The sequence below is a fragment of the Enhydra lutris genome, unplaced genomic scaffold, assembly GCF_002288905.1.
Source record: "Enhydra lutris kenyoni isolate GAN:26980312 unplaced genomic scaffold, ASM228890v2 scaffoldscaffold8, whole genome shotgun sequence".
NCBI lineage: Eukaryota > Metazoa > Chordata > Mammalia > Carnivora > Mustelidae > Enhydra > Enhydra lutris.
This window is the reverse complement of record NW_019154092.1, coordinates 9,167,732-9,190,464: the sequence shown is the minus strand read 5'-3', so window position 1 is coordinate 9,190,464 and position 22,733 is coordinate 9,167,732. Positions and strand designations below refer to the sequence as shown.

General features: G+C 39.0%; 1 protein-coding gene across 2 annotated transcripts in view; it reads left to right on the top strand.

Moving 5' to 3' along the window:
- Positions 1-22,733, top strand: part of LOC111142547 (protein tyrosine phosphatase, receptor type M) — a 769,091-nt gene that overhangs the window by 308,953 nt on the left and 437,405 nt on the right. For both annotated transcript variants that reach the window (XM_022495809.1, XM_022495810.1), the window contains exon 4: positions 13,413-13,491. In XM_022495809.1, coding sequence (XP_022351517.1) covers positions 13,413-13,491 — 79 coding nt within the window. The remainder of the gene's footprint in view (positions 1-13,412; positions 13,492-22,733) is intronic.

Sequence of the window (22,733 nt, the reverse complement as noted above, 5' to 3'; positions counted from 1 at the left end):
ACCTGGCTGTGAATATTGCCCATAGCTGGAAAAGAAATAGACTGTTGCTTACACATAGGGAGTTTGTCCTTTTTGGCTTCATGTGGTATCTGATTGGGGGAATATATGCCTGTTTTTTTGTGTTCTGGAAATTACCTCCTTTCGTATCATAAGGAGAGGGACTGTAACACACAGGGGTGCCTTCTGATCATCTTGGGAAAATCTAGCGATTCTAACCCTATACATTATTGTCTGGGCCTTAAGGATTGGACATCTGTTCCCCTTGGGAACTCCTGAGGGATCATAAGCTTGGTCCAATACCAATTGGGTTTTTGGGTGGCATTTCCAACACTTGACAACACATGTAGTTGAGGGCAAATGCTGAGTTACACAAACTAGTGTTATCTTTCCAACCTAGGGAGAAAAAAGACATGATTAATATAGTGCACAGGATAAACATAGTGGTTATGTGTTCTCTTTTCTAAAGAGGTATTTTAAGTCCTAATTAGAGTGACTTTCCCAGTAGGAGAGTTTGGTGGTCTCTTCTATCTCCTCCTTTTCTACTAATGGGCACTGTTTAACTCTTGGGTGATGTATCCACAGGTTCACTTTGCCTAATTTCAGGGAGGAAGTGGTGGCTTGTAGGACATCATAAGGTCCAACCCATTTGTCAGTTAATTTTTGGTCAAGTCTATGTCCTTTCCAAGTTTTTAAGAAGAGCTTGTCCCCAAATTGAAATGTGTGCAATGGTCCTTCCAGCAAGGAGGCCATCCTCGAGGAAGCAAACAATGAATTATGGTTAATATTTTGGTTCAAGTGTTGTACAGATTGTTTAATTTTTGTTTCTCCCTCTATGTGGGTGGGGGCCAGGAGTGATCTTCCATATGGAGTTCCATAGGAGCCCCCTCAGAGCCCATACTGAGGTGCCACCCCTATGTGGAGAAGGGCGAGCAGCAGTTCCCTATCTCATGTTAAATGAGTTTCTTGACACAGCTTTGTGATGGACTTTTTCAAAATATGGTTCATTTTCTCCATTTTTCTTGTCGACTCTGGGCTGTGGGAAACAGAGCAGCTCGTTTCACACACTTTTCCTCCCTCAAATTGAATACCTTAGAAGCAAGGTCTGCCAATTGAGAATTCATGGCTGCTGCTCTCTCGACCTTCTAGAACCTCTTTCCTATATCAAGGGCACTTTGTCCAAGGAAGTTACATTAATCATTCTCAGATTTTCAAGAGCCTCAGGATCCTCATTGGTATATTTTTGATAGACTTGATAAATCCTCTCCAGAAACTCGGAGGGATCATCATTTAATTTTTTTTGAATTTCCTTGACTTTAGTAAGCCTTTTTTGCTTCAGCACCCCTCACTTTAGTCCCATTAACATAACACCTTCAGCAGTGGTTCACCAAGTGGTTCATCTTCAGCAACAGTTGGGTCCCAACCAGGTCTGGCCACCAGGACTGCCCCTGCCAGTAAGGGGGTATTACCTGGGTTTTTTTTTTTTTTTTTATCATACACGTGCCAAACCTCCTCATGGGCTTCATCATTCACTTACTAGGAGTTGCTAATTGGCTGTAAGGAGCCTACTTCACAGAGTCTGGCTAGCTGCCTAAGGAGGCTTATCCGTGGCAAGAATAGTAGTGAACCATTCAGACATTTTCTGAGGATCCTCTCTATAAAGTGTGGTTTGACTTTTTTCCAATTTAAAAGGTCTGACTTAGAGAAAGGTGTCTGTGTCCAATAGTTTCTGGTAGGCTGTCTCTGGGGATTCACTCCTGCAGGATAATGCTACAAAGGAACCGCCCCGTTCCAAATCGGGGTGCCTCCTGACCACATTTGGTGTCCTGTAAGGTCTTGAAAAGGGAGACCATTCCTGCCTCCCAGGGCATAGCAAGGAAGAAGAGAAACTGAGGTAGATGGGGCTCTGTGATTATCCACATTTGGGGCCAGTAGAATTCCCAGGGCAGGGGATTTGAAGATTGTAACAATCTGAGTTTCTCATTTTTTTCCTTGTTTGACCTGCTGTTCTCACACACATTTACCCCAGCTTTCTCTCAGTAGGCCCACTGTCCTCACCCGCTTTAACCTCTGTCTTTGCATCATGAGCTTAGAGCCTTTATGGGCTGAATATTTATTACTTAACAGTTTAAAAATCTGAACATAGGGAATTTCATTTCATTTACCAGATCTTTGACAAAATAATTCTAATTGGAGGATAGGATGGTAATTTAGAGACCCATTTTTTTTTCTCATTCTAGTATGTATGTAGGCCATGCAGTGTTGCAATAAAAAAAAAAAATCATCTTGTTTGTCATTGGCTCATATGTGGATAGTGCTGCCAGAGTGTCCCCCAAGGGACTGTCAGAGAGGACAGAAGTAGTGTTTCCCACCCCAGAAAGGGAAGAAAGGAATGAGTAGGAAATGAAAGAAACCAAACCAAACAGAGTCCTTTTTCAGATTCCCGCCAAAGGAAGCCGAATTCCTCGGTGAGACGAAGTTGGGGACAATGAGTTGTACAATCACGATTTCACACTGCTGGGTACCAAGTGTTGGACCGTTTAGCCCTAGAGTAGAAATCAGAGCATTCTGGTCAGCACTGGTCTAACTTCAGAAACCCAAAGTCATTGCTTCCCAAATCCATTTCTCTTTTCAAATCATGCAAGAAGTGAAAGTTGGGTCAGCAAAGGCAGGATACAGACCTTCCCTCACAGGCGGTCTTGGGACAACCACTGGGATTTCCCTTGGCTGCCTGCTCCTTGGAAGCAGCCCAGCCATAGCGGGGGATTGAGGTACCCACCTGGTCAGGAGTCTGTGAGGGTGATCACCCACCCAAGCAACATGCCCTTCCTGGCTGTCTCACCAAAAACTGTCATCCATCCACTTGTCACAGCTACTAAATCGGGAAAGAATGAGTGAGACTTGGGAGCTGTCCTGGGCAACTGTTCCACATCCCGCACCTGGGGATGCCCAAGAAACTGGATAGGTGAGAATTACAGCTCCTAGCTGGGTCTGCCTCTACTGTTCCTGACCAAACTCAGATAAATTGGCCACAAGAGAAGCAGATAACACAGGACAGGAGAATTTGGAAACCCCCTGGGTGCTGGCAACTGGGGGTGGTCGCAGGCTCAAACTTTAGCAATCCACCTTTCCCCAGAAAGATGGACATGTCGAACTTACAGGGGTGGATACATCGTACCTTGCACATAAGAGTGTGATGACTGTGTGTTTAGTAGCCCCCTACACTTCCTACCTCTTAATGTGACGTCTTCTCTGTAGTTAGCTGTGGAGAGTCTGTCCTGCCAGTCTTCCGTTGTCTTCTGGGTTATTTACGTTGATTGGGTGTTACTGAGTTGTATCCATGGGACAAGGTGAGCTTAGGGTCCTCCTACTCTGCTGCCTTTACGGGAAGTCCCTGTCCTCTGCATTCTTTGCTAAAAGAAGAGGAACAGTATGTTTTAAGAAATCCATGGGAACACATTTGGCTCTCATGTTACTATGCACCTAGAACTGCATATGGGAAGTGAATCAATTCAGGTAATGGTTTTTCACCTTCAAAGGTACTATTTTTATTTATTGTTAAGATCTTACCACATCTCTAAGTTTCCTTCTCAGGTTGTAGTTAGTATTTGATGATCAAGGATAAGGACTTGTTCTGAATTAACATCTCATACTTCTCTGTGGTCTGTTGCTTCTTGCTTATCTGCACTTTTCTTTATAACTTTCCTATTTTTTTCCTCAACCTAAATTTCTTCCATATCCTATTTTATAGAATGAATATTTGAGCTATTGTTAGAAAAGATTTGAGAAGAATACTTGTTCTTTTTAAAACATGAAAGAAAAAAAAAACAAGAAAGAAAAGTGAGGAAAGTCGTGTTTTTTGGTTGAAAAGTAGATGAAGTCATGAAAGAATGAGTGGAATGAATAGGGGTGACCAAGCACCAGTAATTCACTCCAAGGGGAATCTTGCAGTCCTTTGAATACCTTTAACTTGGGAAAGTGGCCTTTTTCTTGAGTCGGTTAATATGTCCACATAAACAAATAATTCAACACTTTCTTGCTGATTTTTTTAAAATATTTTATTCATTTGACAGACAGAGATCACAAGTAGGCAGAGAAGCAGGCAGAGAGAGGAGGAAGCAGGCTCCCTGCTGAGCAGAGAGCCCAATGTGGGGCTCCATCCCAGGACCCTGGGATCATGACCTGAGCCGAAGGCAGAGGCTTTAACCCACTGAGTCACCCAGGTGCCCCACTTCCTTGCTGATTTCTTAAAGTCATGTAGGTTGTGGTTCAGCTTTCGCTCTTATTGTTAGAGAAAGTTTTCTTTTACTATATAGGTTTTTGTGAATTGGTTTTTCTTGGGTTTGTCTCCTCTTTTTTTTTTTTTTTTTTTTTTTTTTTTTTTTTTTTTAATGAAAACCAGAAAGGGTCTCCCAGGTTTGATGAGGGAGACCAGATGTATACTATTTAATCCCCTTTGTCCTAGGGAATTGACAGATGACTTCCACCAACACATTTTCCGTGGTGAGTATTTGTGTTGGTAAGCAAACCCCTTTTCTTTGCTCACACATAGCAAGGAAAAGTGGTGGCATGGAAATCTAATTTTGCCCTTCACTGAAGCAGGGAGGATCAGGGATGCCGCCGTGTTAAACTGCTTTCATCTCCTGGTTGGCAGACATCTGAAGGATAGCCTGATGCCAAGCCCCTCCCAGGCCAACCTCCAAGATGGCTTTTCACGAGCGCTAGTTAGTGGTTTAACGGCTTGTTTCCTACCTGAGAGCAAATGGCTATCCCTGTAGGCTCCAGAGACTCTGGGATCCAACATCTTGTCTCCTGAGATGTTATTTGTTGAAATATTGAATGGATATTGATTCTCCTTATTCTACATTTCTTTACATCCCATGACTGCAGATGTTATCTGGGAGCCCTCAGTAAAAATGAGTATTGTGTCCTTCCTGTGCCCGAGTACCTTGATAGAAATGGGGACTCAGTGTGAACCCAAGCACACTCATGCCGCTGATTTTCATTCATGGTTGTTATGTTCTGTGAAGTCACAGTTAGTGACTTACTTACTAATTTAGTGACACACAGTTAGTGATTTCATGAATACTGAACTGTTGCTTCCATGGGAGGAAGTAAGGGATTAGTCCTGCGAGCCTCCGGTCTCAACATTTTCATCAACTGATCTACACACGTAACCTTGTTCTATGAGTCTTTCTGTTAAAGACTCCTTACTTGATGTACATCATTGATTTTTTTCATATTAGACTCAGCCAACAGTCTGTGTTAAGAGACTTAACACAACAGTATGTGTTAAGAGACTTATGCCTCAGTGAAACACATAGTGGCCTTCTTGCGCTTCAGAACGCTAGACAACACTTCAGCACTGCAGTTGGGTGCCATTTTAAATGGTAGCATCACCAATAAAAGGCACAAAAATAGGAAAAATGCGTTACTAAAAAGACTGGGATAAGGACACTTGTTTATGGAATGAGAACCGATTCAGAAGACAGAGAATTGGCTTGACCTCAGCTGGGATGTGTTGGTTGAGCAGTTCAGATTTTTGTCCCTCTGTGCATGTGTGCAAATGACTGTGAAAGCTTTTCAAGTATTGATTTGGGGGTTTCAAATAAATTAGTGAGTAGGCAAATCTACAAATACAGAATCCGCAAATAATGACAATTAATTATATTTTCTGTCAGGCCAAGTCCAAAAAAAAAAAAGAAAGAAAGAAAGAATAAATACTGGGTTGTGGCAAAATTCTACCAGAATAAGCAGCTAGGATGGCTTTGTGATTTTTGTCATACTGATCAACCACTTTTGCTTTCAACTTTTTCAAATAATCACAGTTCAGATTGACTTAGAGGGCAAAGATATTTTTCCTAAAATTGTGTGTATCTCAGTAAATACAAACAAAGACATTTCCCTGAACTCTCTTGTGCCAATAGAACATCGTGTAGAATCTTCATGGAGGGTTATACATTCTTAGTAGTTCCATTTCTTTGCAGAAGATTGGACTACTAAATGAGTTGGGTTTTATTTTTAATTTGATTTAATTTTTCATACAGTGTTTTGAGGTCTAGCAAGTGATTATTTTCTATGGTTTTGTTTTGGGATGTTGCAATCGTGCGTTAAAAAAATAGTAAGGATACTATGAGCTTCAGTGTGTATTGGAAATGGTACCCATGTGATGCACTTGAAGCAAGTCAAGCCACGGGAGGGTTTCTCCAGGCCATTGCTGGAGTATGAGGCTCCCACATGGACTGTAGGACATGTTGTATTTGGCAGTGACAAACTATTGCTCTTGATACATGCTCTCTCGTTATCCAGAGTAATGGCAGTTGTTGGAGAGCCAAGCAGGGAAGTTTTTTCTTAACTCTGGAACCCGGGTAGTCATAAATATTTCAGTCTTTGTGGGCCAGATGGTCTCTCTGACATCTACTGAGCTCTGCTGTTTTGGTGCCAAGCTGCCCTAGATGACACACAGTTGAATGAACATGACTGTGTTACAATAAAACTTTATTTGTAGACATTGAAATTTCAATTTCACAGAATTCTCATGTATTGCTAAATACTATTCTTTTGACTTTGTCCCACTGTTGAAAACTGTAAAAACCATCCGTACTTTGTGGATAACAGAAAAACAGAGGTTGGGGCAGATTTGGGCTGTTGACTGTAGTTTGCTGACCCTTGTCTTAAAATTTATGTTGTTAAAACTATGTCATACAACTGTTCCTTGCATCTACATTTCTAGGTCAAGTAGATGATTACTACATTCCTTACTTAAATCTGGAAGTAAAAATTTTAGAACTATGTGTATATGTATAATATATGAATTAAAAATATATATATATTTGTGTGTGAATGCATGGTTGTATATTATATATATCTGTGTATGTGTATAGAGAGGTATGTATGTATATATGTATAGATCAGACATATGTAAATGTGTGTCTGTGTGTGTATATGTGTGTGTGTGTGTGTGTGTGTGTGTATTCTTCATATATGTAGTCTCTCAAGTCTACTAGTTAAAGCAGTTCAGTAAAGAGTCCAGACATAAAAGTAAATTAGACCTAGAATTACACCCTGACTTTGTAATGTACCACTTGTGTGATCTCAGAAAATTTACATAATTCCTTTCTGAGTCAGCCTCCTCATTCCTAAAAGGGAATTTACTTACTTACCTCATATGGTTGACTGGGGAAACTTATATAATATATATAAAAGATACATGAGACATAGATGGGTGCAATATATAAGTGGTTTTTAAATTTTTGAATTTTCCTAAAAGACATGTGTTTCTTAAAGAGACCCAAATGTCACTTCCGCAATAGACTTACAACGTTTTCTGTTCTATTTGATAAAATCAAGCATGGGCACATCTGTAAATCAGTTTCTTTCACCTTTCTTTTTCTTTTCCGGTGGTGCCATTGGTGTTCTCATGTAATTGCTTCTTTCCTCTGACCTCAATCTTTCTGGCCCTTGATGCTGGCGTTTTCAGATATCCCAGGGACTCCCGCTGGGTTCTGCATACACTTGCTACACTTCACTAGAACAATACCTGTACTTTCAATAGACTATTTCCTTATTTGACAAAGACAGACATAACTATTCTTGCTTTTGAAAGCTTTCTTGGTAAGGGCACTGGCTAGAAAAAAAGTACGAAGTGGAAAACTTGCCAGATAACAAGAATTCAAGACAAGGAAACCTTTTGTGGGAGTGTAAAATCTGTTTTTTTTTTGTTTTTGTTTTTGTTTTTTAAATTTTTATTTATTTATTTGACAGAGAGAGAGATCACAAGTAGACAGAGAGGCAGGCAGAGAGAGGGGGGAAGCAGGTCCCCCGCCAAGCAGAGAGCCCGATGTGGGGCTCGATTCCAGGACCCGGAGATCATGACCTGAGCTGAAGGCAGAGGCTTAACCCACTGAGCCAACCAGGCACCCCGTAAAATCTGTTTTTAAGACATCTATTTAAAATAGGCTTCATGTCCTCAGCTATGTCTTAACCCTCGTGTTTGTTAGAAGCAACAGAGTGAATCTCTTACTGTTCAGATGTTCAAATCAACTTAGCAGTCCATTTGAGATTGTTCAATATCACCTAAAATCAGGTATTTTCATTTAATCGTATTTATTTCAAAATAGCGAAGTTTTCAGTACAAATCAGACCTACTTTATAATTATGATATGTGTTGAAACATTTATATACTAAATTATAAACTTGAGGAAGCAGCTAATAAAACTTGTACTCATAAGCACTTTAACTGAAATTACATAAAAAAGAGATGGAAAACGGTCCTTTTTTAATTTTTAATTTTTTTAAATTTATTTTTTAAATTTCTTTTCAGTGTACCAGAATTCATTGTTTATGCGCCACACCCAGTGCTCCATGCAATACGTGTCCTCCATAATTCCCACCACCAGGCTCACCCAACCTCCCACCCCCGACCCCTTCAAAACCTTTTGAAAAACTTGCTTCAGTTTTTGGAAAGAAGCATTGATGCTACCACTTCCCAACTTGTAACACATAATCCACCTTCTTAGGTATAATACTAAGTCATGTAAGAATTTTATTGGTATGTTGTATGTCAGTATATACGTGTATGTGCAGTGTGTGGACAGACCCACATAAGCTTACCTATGAAGATTATGTTGTCCTTGTTGTCTCTACAGTTAGAGACAATAAGTTAAGTCAGTGCTGGAATCTGCCAAGATTTTGAAGTTTACTTTCCAAAATTTCTAATGAACTGAATGGAGCAGTCCAGTGTTTCCTGGGTATATTTGCAATCAGATGCTTTTTGGTAGCCCAGTTGGAAGACTGAGGGGAACAGATAAAATTTCAGAAATAAACCTGTGTTTGATTCTTTTGTTGTGGCCTCACTGGCAAGTCGTCTTGCTGGGAATCTGGAGTGCATGGGCTTGCTGCTGTGTCTCTCTGCACTGTTGTCTGGCTGAGGCACCTGTAAGTCCTTTTAGGGGCAGCCGTGAGTTTAATGAGCAGGCTGAGAATTGGGTTGAAGTTTGTGTTGGCTGTGTCAGAGTTGTCCTGGTTGGTTGGGCAAGGAGGTGACAGTCCTGTGGTGGGGAAAGGTTACAGTCCTATGAGCCCTTTATTGTTCTCACCTGTTATTTGGCCATTGTCTTGTTCTGTTCATTCATTGTGTTCCTTATTGCATTCCTTATAAAATTGTCTAATATTTGTTTAGCTCCCACTCATAGCTTAGAGTAAATATCCTATAAATAGTTGGGCAATAAGACTCAGAATCTTTGAGTGTGAAACTTTGAGGGTCATAAGTTCTGTGAATGTGATAGATGAAAAAAAAACAGGTTCAAAGGCTTTAGAGTGACTTACGGAGGTCTCACCTTTCTTCCCCTCCTTTCTTTTTCTCCCCTTCTTTCATAGGGCCATGGTCCTATATTGGTTTAAATGAAATATTGTGCTTTAAATTTACACATGGCAACTTCAAAAATAGGTCCACATGAACATTTTTATATGTACATTATATTCTAGAGTTAGCGTATCTCTTCAAAAATAAGGATTATTCCATTTTTAGAAGAAAGTTCCTCCCTTGTAGTTGATAAAGTAAAAATATAGTTTATTGTGAGAAGGACAGTTTTGCATCTGGTCTGTTCATGATGCTTATCACAGTGCTTATCACAGTGCCTGGAAGAAAGAGGACACCCTGTGGAGACTTGAATGAATGTGTAAGAGGGAGGGAAGAAAGGCGATGGGAGGTCAGCTGGGAGGAAGGAAGGAGGATGAACATGTCTGGTTTTGGCTTTCAAAATACCCTTTTCATGACCAGGGCAATGGAGTTCTTGGGTAGGTAGTGGACATGGACATCGGTCTATACAGAACCATTATGACCAGAGTAGCTGCCTGGGTCCTGTCCTGCCTGCTGTTGCTGTCTCCTGCCAGGCAGGATATGACTGGTACCCAGGGCCCCACCTTTGGAGGTGTCTGGAGGGCTTTTTCTCCTACTTGCTCTTGGGTCTCATCTGCTTTTTGTTCTCTCAGCTGTCCTCTTCTAGACTTCAATAGAGAGATAAATATGTAATATCGCATGGTAATACTAGGCTTGCATCTCTTCCTTTCTCTGTGTCATCAGTGGAAAAAAATAACATATATACATACATACACATATATATACATACATACATTTTATACACACAGACACACACATACACTTATGAATAGAACATAGTGTTGTTTTTGTTTTTTTTGTTTTGTTTTTACTGTTTTTTGTTTTGTTTTGGTTTTTCATTTCTGTTCTATGTGGGTCCTCTCTTCTCCCCTGTGTGTTTTGTATTTCAGTGTGGTGGAATCGTGGTACAGGGTCATCTAGTCTAGCAGGTGTTTGTGGGATGACTTCTTATCCAGGGACCCCCCTGAGCTTTTCCATTTTGGGCTCTGCTGATTGCTTTCTCCATTTTTACATCCACTGCATACACATAAATAATGCAGTCCTAGGGCTGAAAGGTTTGTTCAGGCGATGCGTAGTAGTGAAACCATCCAGAAAGACTGGGTTTTTAACAATTATTTTGTATTTGAATCTCTTTGTTCTTGAAATATTAAGCCTTGAAGAATTTTTGCACAAAGTGATAAATAAGATAATGGGGTGATATCTCTCCAGTGTATATACCGTGTTATGAGCTTAATAAACCATAATTTAGAGTTACTTTTTTAAGTTGAAATTTTTGTGGAAATAATTGTGGAATCAGATGCAGCAGTAAGAAATAATACATAGTACATAGTACGCAGTACATAGTTCCAAGTTTCCTCCAATGGTAATAGTTTGCAAACCGAAAGTGTAATATCACAACCAAGATACTGACATGGTTGAAATCTACAGAGCTATTTCAGATTTTCTGTTTTACTTGTACTTGTGCACACATGTGTGTTTATCTGATTCTATACATTTTTTTAAAGATTATTTATTTATTTATTTGTCAGAGAGAAAGAGAGAGAGAGCACAAGCAGGGGGAACGGCAGGCAGAGAGTGAAGCAGGCTCCCTGCCGGGTAGGGAGCCTGATGCGGGACTCAATCCCAGGACCCCGGGACCATGACCCGAGCCTAAGGCAGATGCTTAACCGACTGAGCCACCCAGGCACCCCCAGTTCTATACATTTTTTTGCTTCTTTTACTGTAGTAAAATACAAATAACATAAAATATATCATTGAGTTGTGTTTGTTCAAGTATACAGTTCCATGATATGAAATACCACTGGTGAGTGGTATGAAATTCTTACTATTGTGCAACCATCACCAGCATCCATCTTCAGAACTCTTTTCATCTTGGGCAACTGAAACTCTATAATCTCTAAAACAGTAACTTCCCATTCCCCCTCTCCTCAGCCCCTGGCTACTATCATTCTACTTTCTGTCTCTCTGCATTTGATTTTTCCAGGTAACTCATAGTGGGGGGTCATACAGTATTTGCCCTTCTGTGGCTGACTTATTTCACCCATCGTAATGTCCTCCAGGTTTCTCCATGTCATAGCGTGTGTTGGAATTTCCTTCCTTTTTAAAACTGAATAATATTCCATTGTATGTATTTACCCCACTTTGCTAATCCATTCATCCAAGTTTCCATTGGTGTCCACACCAAGTGACTTCTGTGTTTTAGCTATTGCAAATAAATCTGCTATGAGCTACACAGTTTTATTACCTGAGTAGGTTTGTGTATCCACCACTATGGTGAAAACCTTAAAGGTTCCAATGTCACAAGGATTATTCACTAGTGTTTCCTGTAACCACCTTCCTGACCCTTCTTCCTCCATCCCTAAGCCCTGGCAACGACTAATATGCCCTCCCTTCAAAAATGTTGGCTTTACACAATGCTACATAAATCCCATAGTATGTAATCTCTGTGATTAGCCTCTGTGAATCCTATAGTATGTAATCTCTGTGATTGGCCTTTTCACTCCACATAATTCTCTAGAGATCATCCTATCATCAGTAGTTACTGCCTTGGTAATGTTGAGTAACATTCCATGCTATGGAACCACCACAGTCTTTTTTATCACTTACCATTGAATGCCATTTGAGCTGTTTCCAGGTTTTGGCTACCAAGAGTAAAGCTTCTCATTGGTGTACAGGTTTTTATAGGCATGAAACTTTTCATTTCTCCGAGAGTGCGGTTGCTGCGTTGTTTTAAGACTTAGCAAGTTTATGTCACATGAGCCACAATCTCCTTGGTGATGCAGGTATACATAAATGGAGATTAAAATAATGTCATGTGGGCCTTTTTTTTTTTTTAAGATTTTGTTTATTTATTTGACACACAGAGAGAGAGATCACAAGTAGGCAGAGAGGCAGGCAGAGAGAGAGGAAGGGAAGCAGGCTCCCCGCTGAGCAGGGAACCTGATGCGGAGCTCGATCCCAGGACCCTGAGATCATGACCTGGGCTGAAGGCAGAGGCTTAACCCACTGAGCCACCCAGGCACCCCTCGTGTGGGCCTTTTTAATAATAGCCCGATAAGAGACAACTTTAGACAATCATGTTGAGAACACTGATAACTTCTAACTGCTTCTTTTTTTCTCCTTTGACCTCAATTTCTCTGAAGTGGCTTTATGACCTCAAAAACATCATTCATTTTGAGAACTTCAGAACACATTGCCCTTCTTTTCCTGCCTTACTTTTCCCGTGATTGGGCACTTGTTAAAAACCTCTTGATTTTACCACTGTATAGAGATTTTTACATCATTCTCCTCTTAATTCATACCTCTGCCATCGGAGTTTCAGCAGCCGTAGCATTTTTATATTACTGATATTGCGTCTTCCTTAAAATCTCTGTCCTATGAGAGGAGCCTCTGTAGCCTGGTCACAGCTGATGTTTACAGCTAGAGGTCCCAGTACTCCTCTTCATAGCCATGGTCACATTCACCTCAGGGCCTTTGCACATGCTAAGGAAGTCTTACTCTCTTTCCTCATTCATAATCAGCTGTTAGGAGAAATGCAAACTCCTCACTGTTGGTCCTTTTGGTATATGTTATTCTAGTAGCCTTTACTTTTCTTTTGTTCATTTTAGTTGTATAGAACCCAAGGCCACATGGTTCAGCATGTCATAGAATCCCCTCAAAGGAGTTGACCAGAAAATATATTGTCTTAAAGCTATTTAAATCTCCATATCATCTCTGGTAAGTGACTTTAAGCTTCCGTCTTCCAAATATCAGGTCTGGTATCACCTCCTTATCAGGTGAGTCTTAAGGTAGGATACTGTCTGACCTACCCCTTCCCATTAACTTCTCTGAAAACTGGATTGGGATCTTTTCTGTCTTTGTCATTGTAGAACCAGGAGCATTGACTGGCAGATATTAGGCACTCTTGTTGGAAACATGAATGAATGAATGAACGGACTATACATCTTATATGTAGGAGACATATAAGGAAACTGACAAAATGAGTGAGTAATGGAAATCTTTCTTCATTTTCCAGGTGATTTTTGAAGTGATAACTTCTGGACATCAAGGCTACCTCGCTATTGATGAAGTGAAGGTGTTAGGACATCCGTGCAGTAAGTTGCCTCAACTCTTACACAGTTGGGTCCACCACTGGGGGGATATCTATGTTACAGATTAAGAAAAGACACTGAAACCTGGGGAGAAGTTGTCCTGCTGGAAGAGTGCCCCAACAATTCTTTAGGTATTGCTTTGTTAGCCCAGAAGTCCAAAAACATCTATTTTGTGTGTCATTCATTGTATGTAACTGAGCGTCTCTAAAATGAAGATTAGGAATGGTTAGGAACTAAGAGCCTGCTTTCATATAATCAAACAGCCTCACAATGATCTGTGGATTTCCCTTTTAAATAAAAGCACAGGTTAAACCTTGAGAATCTATGCATTTTGCTCCTAAATTCAGTGTATTACTGGCATACTTTCAAAGAATAGGACCCCAAACAGGACTGGGATGTGTCAAATACAAGATATGTGCCTGAACCACTAAGGGACCCCAGAAATGGCCTGATCTTCATCTTTTAAAAATTAATACCTCAATAATTCCAATGGGTGATAAACATACACTTTTCTTTTGGCTGTTCATTATGAACAGCTCTTAACAGGCTGTCCTATTTGTCTCTGAACCATTGCCATTAAATCAAAATAAAATATTGCATGTAAGCCAGTCCCGTTTCTCCCCTGCATCTCCTGGAGCTGCCACTGGGGAGCTTCATGTGGAAAACTTTGTACAGAAAGGGGATTGGTGGCAAACAGAATCATGGGGAACACTGGTGATCTAGGCTCTAATAATGGGTGGGAACCAAAAGGGAGACTCCAGCCAGAACCATGGTGACTGCAACGCCCAAGGAGCCATCCATGGGGGCCGGGGTGCTGCAACCTGCCACCTTACCTTTGCCACCTGCCGGAACATTTGTCACCACCCCTGTACGTGTGCCTCCTCGGCCTTCCGCTCAAGAGCCTAAGTGGGGTTGTCAGGGTTGCCAAGCTGGATCATGTGCTCCTTCCCTTGCTAGCAATCAGGGTCATCTAGGAAAGCGCACGGTGGCTTTTTCGCCTTCTCTCCTGGGAGCCAGGCCAAGACTTTTACCAAAAAAATACAAAGGGGCATTTCCTAACCCCAGAATAGTGCTTTGAGAGCTGAGCCACCAAAATGCTGCAAATGTGTGTGTAGGCATGTGTATGCATGCATGTGTGCGTGCGTATAAGTGTGCTTTCTCCCCTTAATCACTGTGTGGCTCATAAAAAGAAAGTATGGTTTGCCTTTTATAAATTCTAATGAGTAGTATCCAACTGTACAAATTACTCTGTTTTTTTTTCCCTCCGCTTAGCATTATGTTTTTTAGGTCAATCCATGATATTCTATCATATGAATATACTATATTTTTCTATTCTTCCACGAACATTTAGTTTTTCTCCCAGTTGTGCTTTAGGACAAACATGGCTGCAGTGGACAGCCCCACGTGCGTGCCGCTGGGTGCAATGTACAAGAACCTCAGCAGGGTGTATTCTTAGAAGCAGGATGGCTGGGACGTAGGGTAGAAACACTTTTAGTTTTAACAAGATGGTGCCAAATTGCTATGAAAAGTGTCTGAACCAGTTTATATTCCCACCAGTGGTGCATGGGAGCTTTATTTTCCCTATATCCTTGCCCAAAATTGATATTGTCAGACTTTAAATCTTTGGCCGGGTGAGAGATGACAGCTGCTTTATTTTTAGGGTCCCCGGGATTAAAGAGAGACTGGCTGGTTCTTACATTCCTGATTTCCGCCAATGGTCCCTACCCCAGTTCCTGAGAAAGCGGTTATACCTGCAATGATATTAACGATACAAACATTTGTAGGAGTGTCTCTGCTTTTATTGCCTGGATTGAAGGGATCATGAGCTCATTCCATGTGGTAGTTATGGAGAGCCCTTTGTGGTCATTATCTGAGGAAGGTATCATGGCACAGTCATCTGATCCCATCCAGAGGGATTTGGCCCTCTCGGGGATCCTTATCTGGTGCTCAGAGCTCGCCACAACACCAGAGTTCAACACCGCAATCGTCTTTCTCCTTACTGAGGCAGGCGTTACTTCTGTAACACACTGTGAGAATTTATCCCTCTTTTTTTTTTAAAGGCAGGAAAACGAACAATGCTATACCTAATTGGAACAGCAGGGCAAATTTAGGAAGCAGAATATAATTACCTGAGCTGGAACTTGGCCAAATCCTCAGAGTAATAGGCTTGGGCTTGGAAAAATGCCGGGGATCTTCTAATGTGCCTAAGTGATCCCTCCTCGGATTCACCTCTTACCAGGAGGTTAAAGAGAATAGAGGAAATTGCATACCTACTATGTGCTGAGTGCTCCCCGTTACTTAGAGCATCGTACGCCCCAAGGTGGATGTTTCTCCTGCCCTGTTGCAGAGGAATGGATGAGGCCACGTTGGCACGGGTCCATCTTGTTCTCCAGCCTGGGTTTGTTCTCCGTCTGGCCATCTGCCAACAAAAGAACTCCGGATGTGTGGGTCCTCCCGTTCCACAGGATCTGAGTTATTGTCTTCAGAAAGATGCAGACTTAATTTAATGCTTGTCCTTCTATCCGAGCCTCCCGAAATGTGTCTCCTGCAGTTGTGTTCATTCCTTCCCAACTCAGCTGCTTGTAGCCGTAGAAATGGTGTTTATGGTCTCTCCTTTGGAGAATACTGGTGCTAATACCTAATTGGCTTTGCAAACTGCTGTTAAGAGACACAGAATTGCAAAACAGGCTCTGTACCAGGGTGATGTATGGTATACCAGCACTTCAAACTGTAAGCTTTAAATGGTTTTGATGATGGCCCTTCTGTAGTTATTTTTTCCCTGCATCTCTAAATTTATGGGGAAAAGATGCAAATAAAGATTTTAAAGAAGGCAATAGTTTGGTCTTAAAATGTAAAGCTTTGCAGGTAATATTTTAGGGAATTTCCCAACAAGATTTCTAAATAATAATCAATTATTTTGATATCGTGATGGTCATTAGATTTAAATCATAAGGGAGCATCAGTATTTCAGAGCTAATAAAACTGTGCTTTCCGAAAAGATGCAAAACTCCTGAACTCTATTTACTTCACTCTAAAGGCTCCTGTTTGGATTCATAGATGTTTATGAGTAGGCATTTCAACATTTTTTTAAAAGTACTTGTTCTGTTAAGAGTATACAGTTGCTCATAAAATTGATTTTAATGTAGTGACAATAAAATGCAGGATCAGTATGAAATGTGGATATTGGCTGTGCAGAATCAGCAGCTCGATGGCTTAAGCCCACTTCTAATGAACACAGATAATTTTTGTATTTGGTATGCGCACTAAAAATATATTTTGAATTTTGTTCAATAATGCTAGTATAGTAAGAGAACCTGAAGAAGCATTTTTATCAGCTTCATAATGTTGTCTCCTATTTTTAAGTAGGTTATAAGCTATGCATATATGGGTATTTCTGTTATTACCTTGTAGGGCTGGCATATATTTTTATATCTTACAAACCATGCAGCCTTTTAACAGGTTTATTGATATATAATTCACATATCATACAGCTTACCCACTTAAAGTGCACAATTCAGTGTTTTTAGTATAGTCACAGAGTTGTATAACCATCACCACAATCCACTTTAGAATGTTTTCATCACCCCAGAAAGAAAACATGCCCCCACTGTTAGGTCAATTCTCCATTCCCTTGGCCTCCATGCCTAGTCGTAGGCAATTACTAGTCTACTTTCTGTCTCTATAGATTGGCTTGCTTTCTCATAGTGCATTTAAATGGAATCCATGGTCTTTTCTCTTTTCTTTCCCGAGCACAGCATCTCATGGTTCATCCATGTTCTAGAGGGTTTCAATACTTCATTCTTTCTCGAAGCTTGAGAAACAGTCCGTGGTTTGGTATGCCACATGTTCTTTACATGTTCATCAACTGATGGATGTTCGTGTCGTTTCTAATTTGAGGCTATTGGGAATGACACTGTGATGAACGTTTCTATTACGGGCTTTTGTGTAGACATTTGTTTTCAATTCTCTTGGATACGTACTTAGGAGGAGGATTGGTGGGTCACAGAACAACTCTGTGTTTAGCATTTGGGGTAAGAGTGACATTGCTTATTAAATTGGTTGCGCCATTTTACATTCTGAGGGGCAGTGGACTCTTGCCAATATTTGTCATTTGTTTTTTTTTTTTTCCCTACCTCAGTGACTTCAGAGTGGTACTTCTTTGTGATTTTGATTCCCTAATGGTAAATTATGTTAAGCATCCTTTTGTCTGTTTATTGGCCACTTATACACCTTTTGAAAGAAATGACTTTAGATTTTTCCCCATTTCTAATTGAGTTATTTATCTTTTATGCTCAGTTTTATTGAGAAATAATTGACATACCTCACTGTAAAAATTTCAGGCATCAGCATATTTGTTTTAATATACATATATTATGAAATGATTACCATAGTAGATTCAGCTAGCAACTGTCTTTTCATTATAGATACAATAAAAAGAAAGAAAAGGAAAACACATGTTCTTGTGATGAGGACCCATAGGATTTAGGATTTACTCTCTTAACAACTTTGGTATATATTACACAGCGAGGATAGCTATAGTCATCATGTTTGTATGTTACATTCCTAGTATTTATTTATAACTGGAAGTTTGTTCCTTTTGACCACCTTCCTCTCCCTCCCCTCCCTGTAACCCTTCCCTTCTAGTGACTACAAGTGTGATCTCATGAGTTTGTTTTCTTGTTTGATTCATTTTAGTTTCCATATATAAATGAAATCATACAGTATTTGTCTTTCTCTGTCTGATTTATTTCATTTAGTGTAATGCCCTTGAGGCCCATCCATGTTGTCACAAATGATAGAATTTCCTTGTTTTTTTTAATGACTGAATAATATTCCATTGTACGTAACATTCTTCTTTATCCAACTTCTTTTTCCACTCATCAACTGATAGAAATTTAAGTTGTTTCCATGTCTTGGCTCTTGTAAATAATGCTGCTATGAACATGGGGGTGCGGATATCTGTTCCAATTAGTGTTTTTAGTACGTTTGGTTAAATTGATAGAAGCAGAATTGCTGGGTCATATGGTAGTTCTATTTTTGATGTTTTTGAGGATCCTCCATACTGTTTTCCATAATGGCTACACCAGTTTACATTCTCATCAGCAATACGTAAGGGTTGCCTTTTCTCCACATCTATATTGATATTTGTTACTTCTTACACTTTTGATGATGGTCATTCTAACAGGCAGGAGGCAATATCTTTTTGTGGTTTTAATTTGCATTTCTCTAAGGACTAGTGATATTGAACATCTTTTGTTTTCCTGTACCTATTGATCTTTTATATATCTATTTTGGAGAAATGTCTATTCAGGTCCTTTGTCCATTTTTTAATTAGGTTATTATTATTATTTTTTTGCTATTAAGTTGTATGAGCTTTTTGTATATTTTGGATATAAATCCTCATCATATATATGGTTTACAAATATTTTTCCCATTCTATAAGGTTGTCATTTCACTTTGTTGATAGTTTATTTTGCTGTGCAGAAGTTTTTAGTTTGATGTAGTGCCACTGGTTTATTTTTTATTCTTTCCTTGTGCTTTAGGTGTCAAATCCAAAAGGCTATTACTAAGACCCATGCCAAGGAGCTGTATTCCTTTGTTTCCTTTTGGGAGTTTTATGGTTTCATGTCTCATAGTTAAGGCTTTAATCCATTTCAAGCTAATTTCTGTGCATGGGGTAAGATATGGGTCAAATTTCTTTCTTACATATGGGAATATCCACTTATCCCAGTTCCATTATTGAAAAGACTGTCTTCTTTTGAGTTGAGTATTCTTGACTTCCATTAAAAAATTAGTTGACTCTCTGTGCTGGGGTATATTTCTGTGCTCTTAGTTCTGTTCCATTCATCTGTTTGTCCATTTTTATGCCAGTACTATGCCATTTTGATGACTATAGATTTATACTGTAGCTTGAAATCAAGAAGTGTGATGCCTTCTGCTTTGCTCTTCTTTCTCAGGATTTCTCTGGATATTCAGGGTCTTCCTGTGTCTCCATATAAGTTTTAGGAGTGTCTTTTCTACTTTTGTAAAAAAAAAAAAAAAAGTGCTTTTGGAATCTCAGTAAGAATTGCATTGAATCTATAGATGGCTTTTGGTAGTATTACATTTTAAAAATATTAATTCTTGAGGTGCCTGGTCAGTTAAGCATCTGCCTTCAGCTGAGGTTATGATCCCAGGGCCCCAGGATCGAGCTTCTCCCTCTTCCTCTGACCCTCCCCCCTGCTCGTGCTCTCACTCTCTCTCTCACTCGAATAAATAGAAAGTCTTCAAAAAATAATAAAATATTAAAAATATTAATTCTTTCAAACCATGAAAGTGGGCTACCTTGCCATTTATTTGTATCTTCTTTTTATTATTATTATTTTATTATTATTATTATTATTATGTAATGTTAGTCACCATACAGTACACCATTGGTTTTTGATGTAGTGTTCCATGATTCATTGTTTGCGTACAACACCGAGTGCTCCATGTGATGCATGCCCTCTTTAATACCCATCACCCAGCCCCCAGCCCCCTCCCCTCTAAAACCCTCCGTTTGTTTCCCAGTGTCCATAGTCTCTCATGGTTTGTCTCCCTCTCCAATTTCCCCCTCTTCATTTTTACCTTCCTTCTCCTAATGTCCTCTGTGCTATTCCTTATGTTCCACAAATAAATGAAACCATAAGATAATTGAATTTCTCTGTTTGACCTATTTCACTCAGCATAATCTCCTCCACCCCGTCCATGTTGAGGCAAAAGTTGATATTCGTCCTTTCTGATGGCTTTGTGATATTCCACTGTTTATATGGACCACATCTTCTTATACATTTATTTGTCTGTCTTCTAAAATCTTTTTTCATCAATATCTTGTAGTTTTCAGTGTAGAGATCTTTCATCTCCTTAGCTAAATTTGATCCCAAGTATTGTATTGTTTTGAAACTGTTGTAAATGAGATTGATTGCTTTCTCTCTTTTTCAGAAAATTCATTGTCAGTGTATAAAAACACTACTCAATTTTATATGTTAATTTTGTATTCTGAGACTTTACTGAACTCATTGATGTAACACATTTTTGGTTGAGTCTTTAGGGTTTTTTTCTATATAAAGTTATGTTATCTGCAAATAGAGATAGTTTTCTTTCTTTCTTTCTAATTCTGATAATTTTTATTTCTTTTTCTTGTGTGATTGCCCTAGCTAAGACTTCTTGAACTATGAATAGGAGTGCTGAAAATGGCAATCATGTCTTGTTCTAATCTTAGAAGAAAAGCTTTCACTATTTCACCATTCAGTGTGCTATTATCTGTGGGCTTCTCTGTGTGACCTTTATTGTGCTGAGATATGGATCTTCTATGTGTAATTTGTTCAGAGTAGGTATCCTGAATGGATAATGAATTCTGTCCAATGCTTTTTCTGTATCTATTGAGATGCTCATATGTGTCTTTTTATTCATTCAATTAATGTGATATATTCATATTGATTGATTTGCCTATGTTAAACCATCCTTGCCTCCCAGGAATAAATTCCACTTGATCGAGCTGTATGATCCTCTTAATGTGCTGCTGAAGTGGTTTGTTAATATTTTATTGAGAATATATATTTTTCTGTATAATAATATAAATATAAATAAATATATGTAAATTTAAATAAATTTATATAAATAAATATATAATATTTTATTGAGAAATTTTGCATTCTTGAGGGATGTTGGTCTGTAATTGTTTTATTTTATTTCATTTTGTTTTGTTTTTAGTTTTCTAATTTTAGTATCAGGATAATGCTGGACTCAAAGAATGAGTTTGGGACAATTTCTTCCTCTTTAATTTTGTAGAACTCTGAGAAGGATTGGTGTTAATTCTTCTTTAAATGTTTGCTAAAATTCAGTGGTGAAGCCATCTAGTCCTGGGTTTTTCTTTGTTGAGAGATTTTTGGTTACTGATTCATCTCCTTACTCATAATTGGCCTATTCAGATTTTCTATTTCTTTCCAAATTAGTCTTGGTAAGCTGTATGTTTCCACAAATTTTTCCATTTCTTCTAGATTGTTTGTTTGTTTGTTTTTTTGCATAAAGTTGTTCTTAGTAGCCTCCTATGACCCTTTGAATTTCTGTGGTATCAGTTGTAATGTCTCCTATTCTCTCTTTTTAATTTGGTTAGTCTACCTATGAATTTGTCAGTTTTTGTTTAGCTTTTGAAAGAACCAACTCTGGGGCGCTTGGGTGGCTCAGTGGGTTAAAGCCTCTGCCTTTGGCTCAGGTTATGATCCCAGGGTCCTGGGATTGAGCCCCACATCGTGCTCTCTGCTCAGCAGGGAGGCTGCTTCCCCCTCTCTCTCTGCCTACTTGTGATCTCTCTCTCTCTCTCTGTCAAATAAATAAATAAAACCTTAAAAAAAAAAAAAGAAAGAACCAACTCTTAGTTTAGCTAAACTTTTCTAATGTTTTCTGTTCTTTGTTTTTTTCTACTCTAATCTTTGTTGTTTCCTTTCTTCTGCTAACTTTGGGCTCAATTTTTTTTTCTACTTCTTTAAGATGTAGAGTTAGGTTGTATATTTAGGATCTTTTTTGCTTCTTAAGTAGACATATATTGTTATGAAGTTCTCTCTTAGAACTACTTTTGCCGCATCCTACAAGTTCTTTTTGTGTTTTGTGTTTCCATTTTTGTTTATCTGAAGGAATATTTTCTTCACTTTAATGCCTTCTTTGATTCTTTTGTTTTTTAGGAGAGAATAGTTTAATTTTCATGTATTCATGAATTTTCCAGTTTTCTCTTATTGATTTCCAGTTTCACACTGTGGTAGTCAGAAAAGATTCTTGGTACTATTTCAATCTTCTTAAATTTGCTAAGACTTGTTTTGTGGCGTAACATATGGTCCATCCTAGAAAATATTCCATGTGTACTTAAGAAGAATGTATTACTCAGCTGTTGTTGGATAGAATGTTTTATATGTTTGTTAGGTCCATTTGGTCTATACTGTTGTTCAAGTCTGCTGTTTCCATAATGATTCTCCCTCCAGATGCTCTGTCCATTGTTGAGAGTGGGATATTAAAATCCCCAACTATTGTGTTGCTGTTTATTTATCCTTTTATTTCTAGAAAGTTTTGCTTTTGTATGTTGGTGCTTCACCATTGTGTATATATATATTCTTGTTACATCAGTTGTTATATCTCCTTATTGTATTAGGCCCCTCTGTCATTACATAATGACTTTTTATCATTTTTATCATTTTTAACTTAAGGTCTATTTTGTCTAAGTATAGACATGAAAT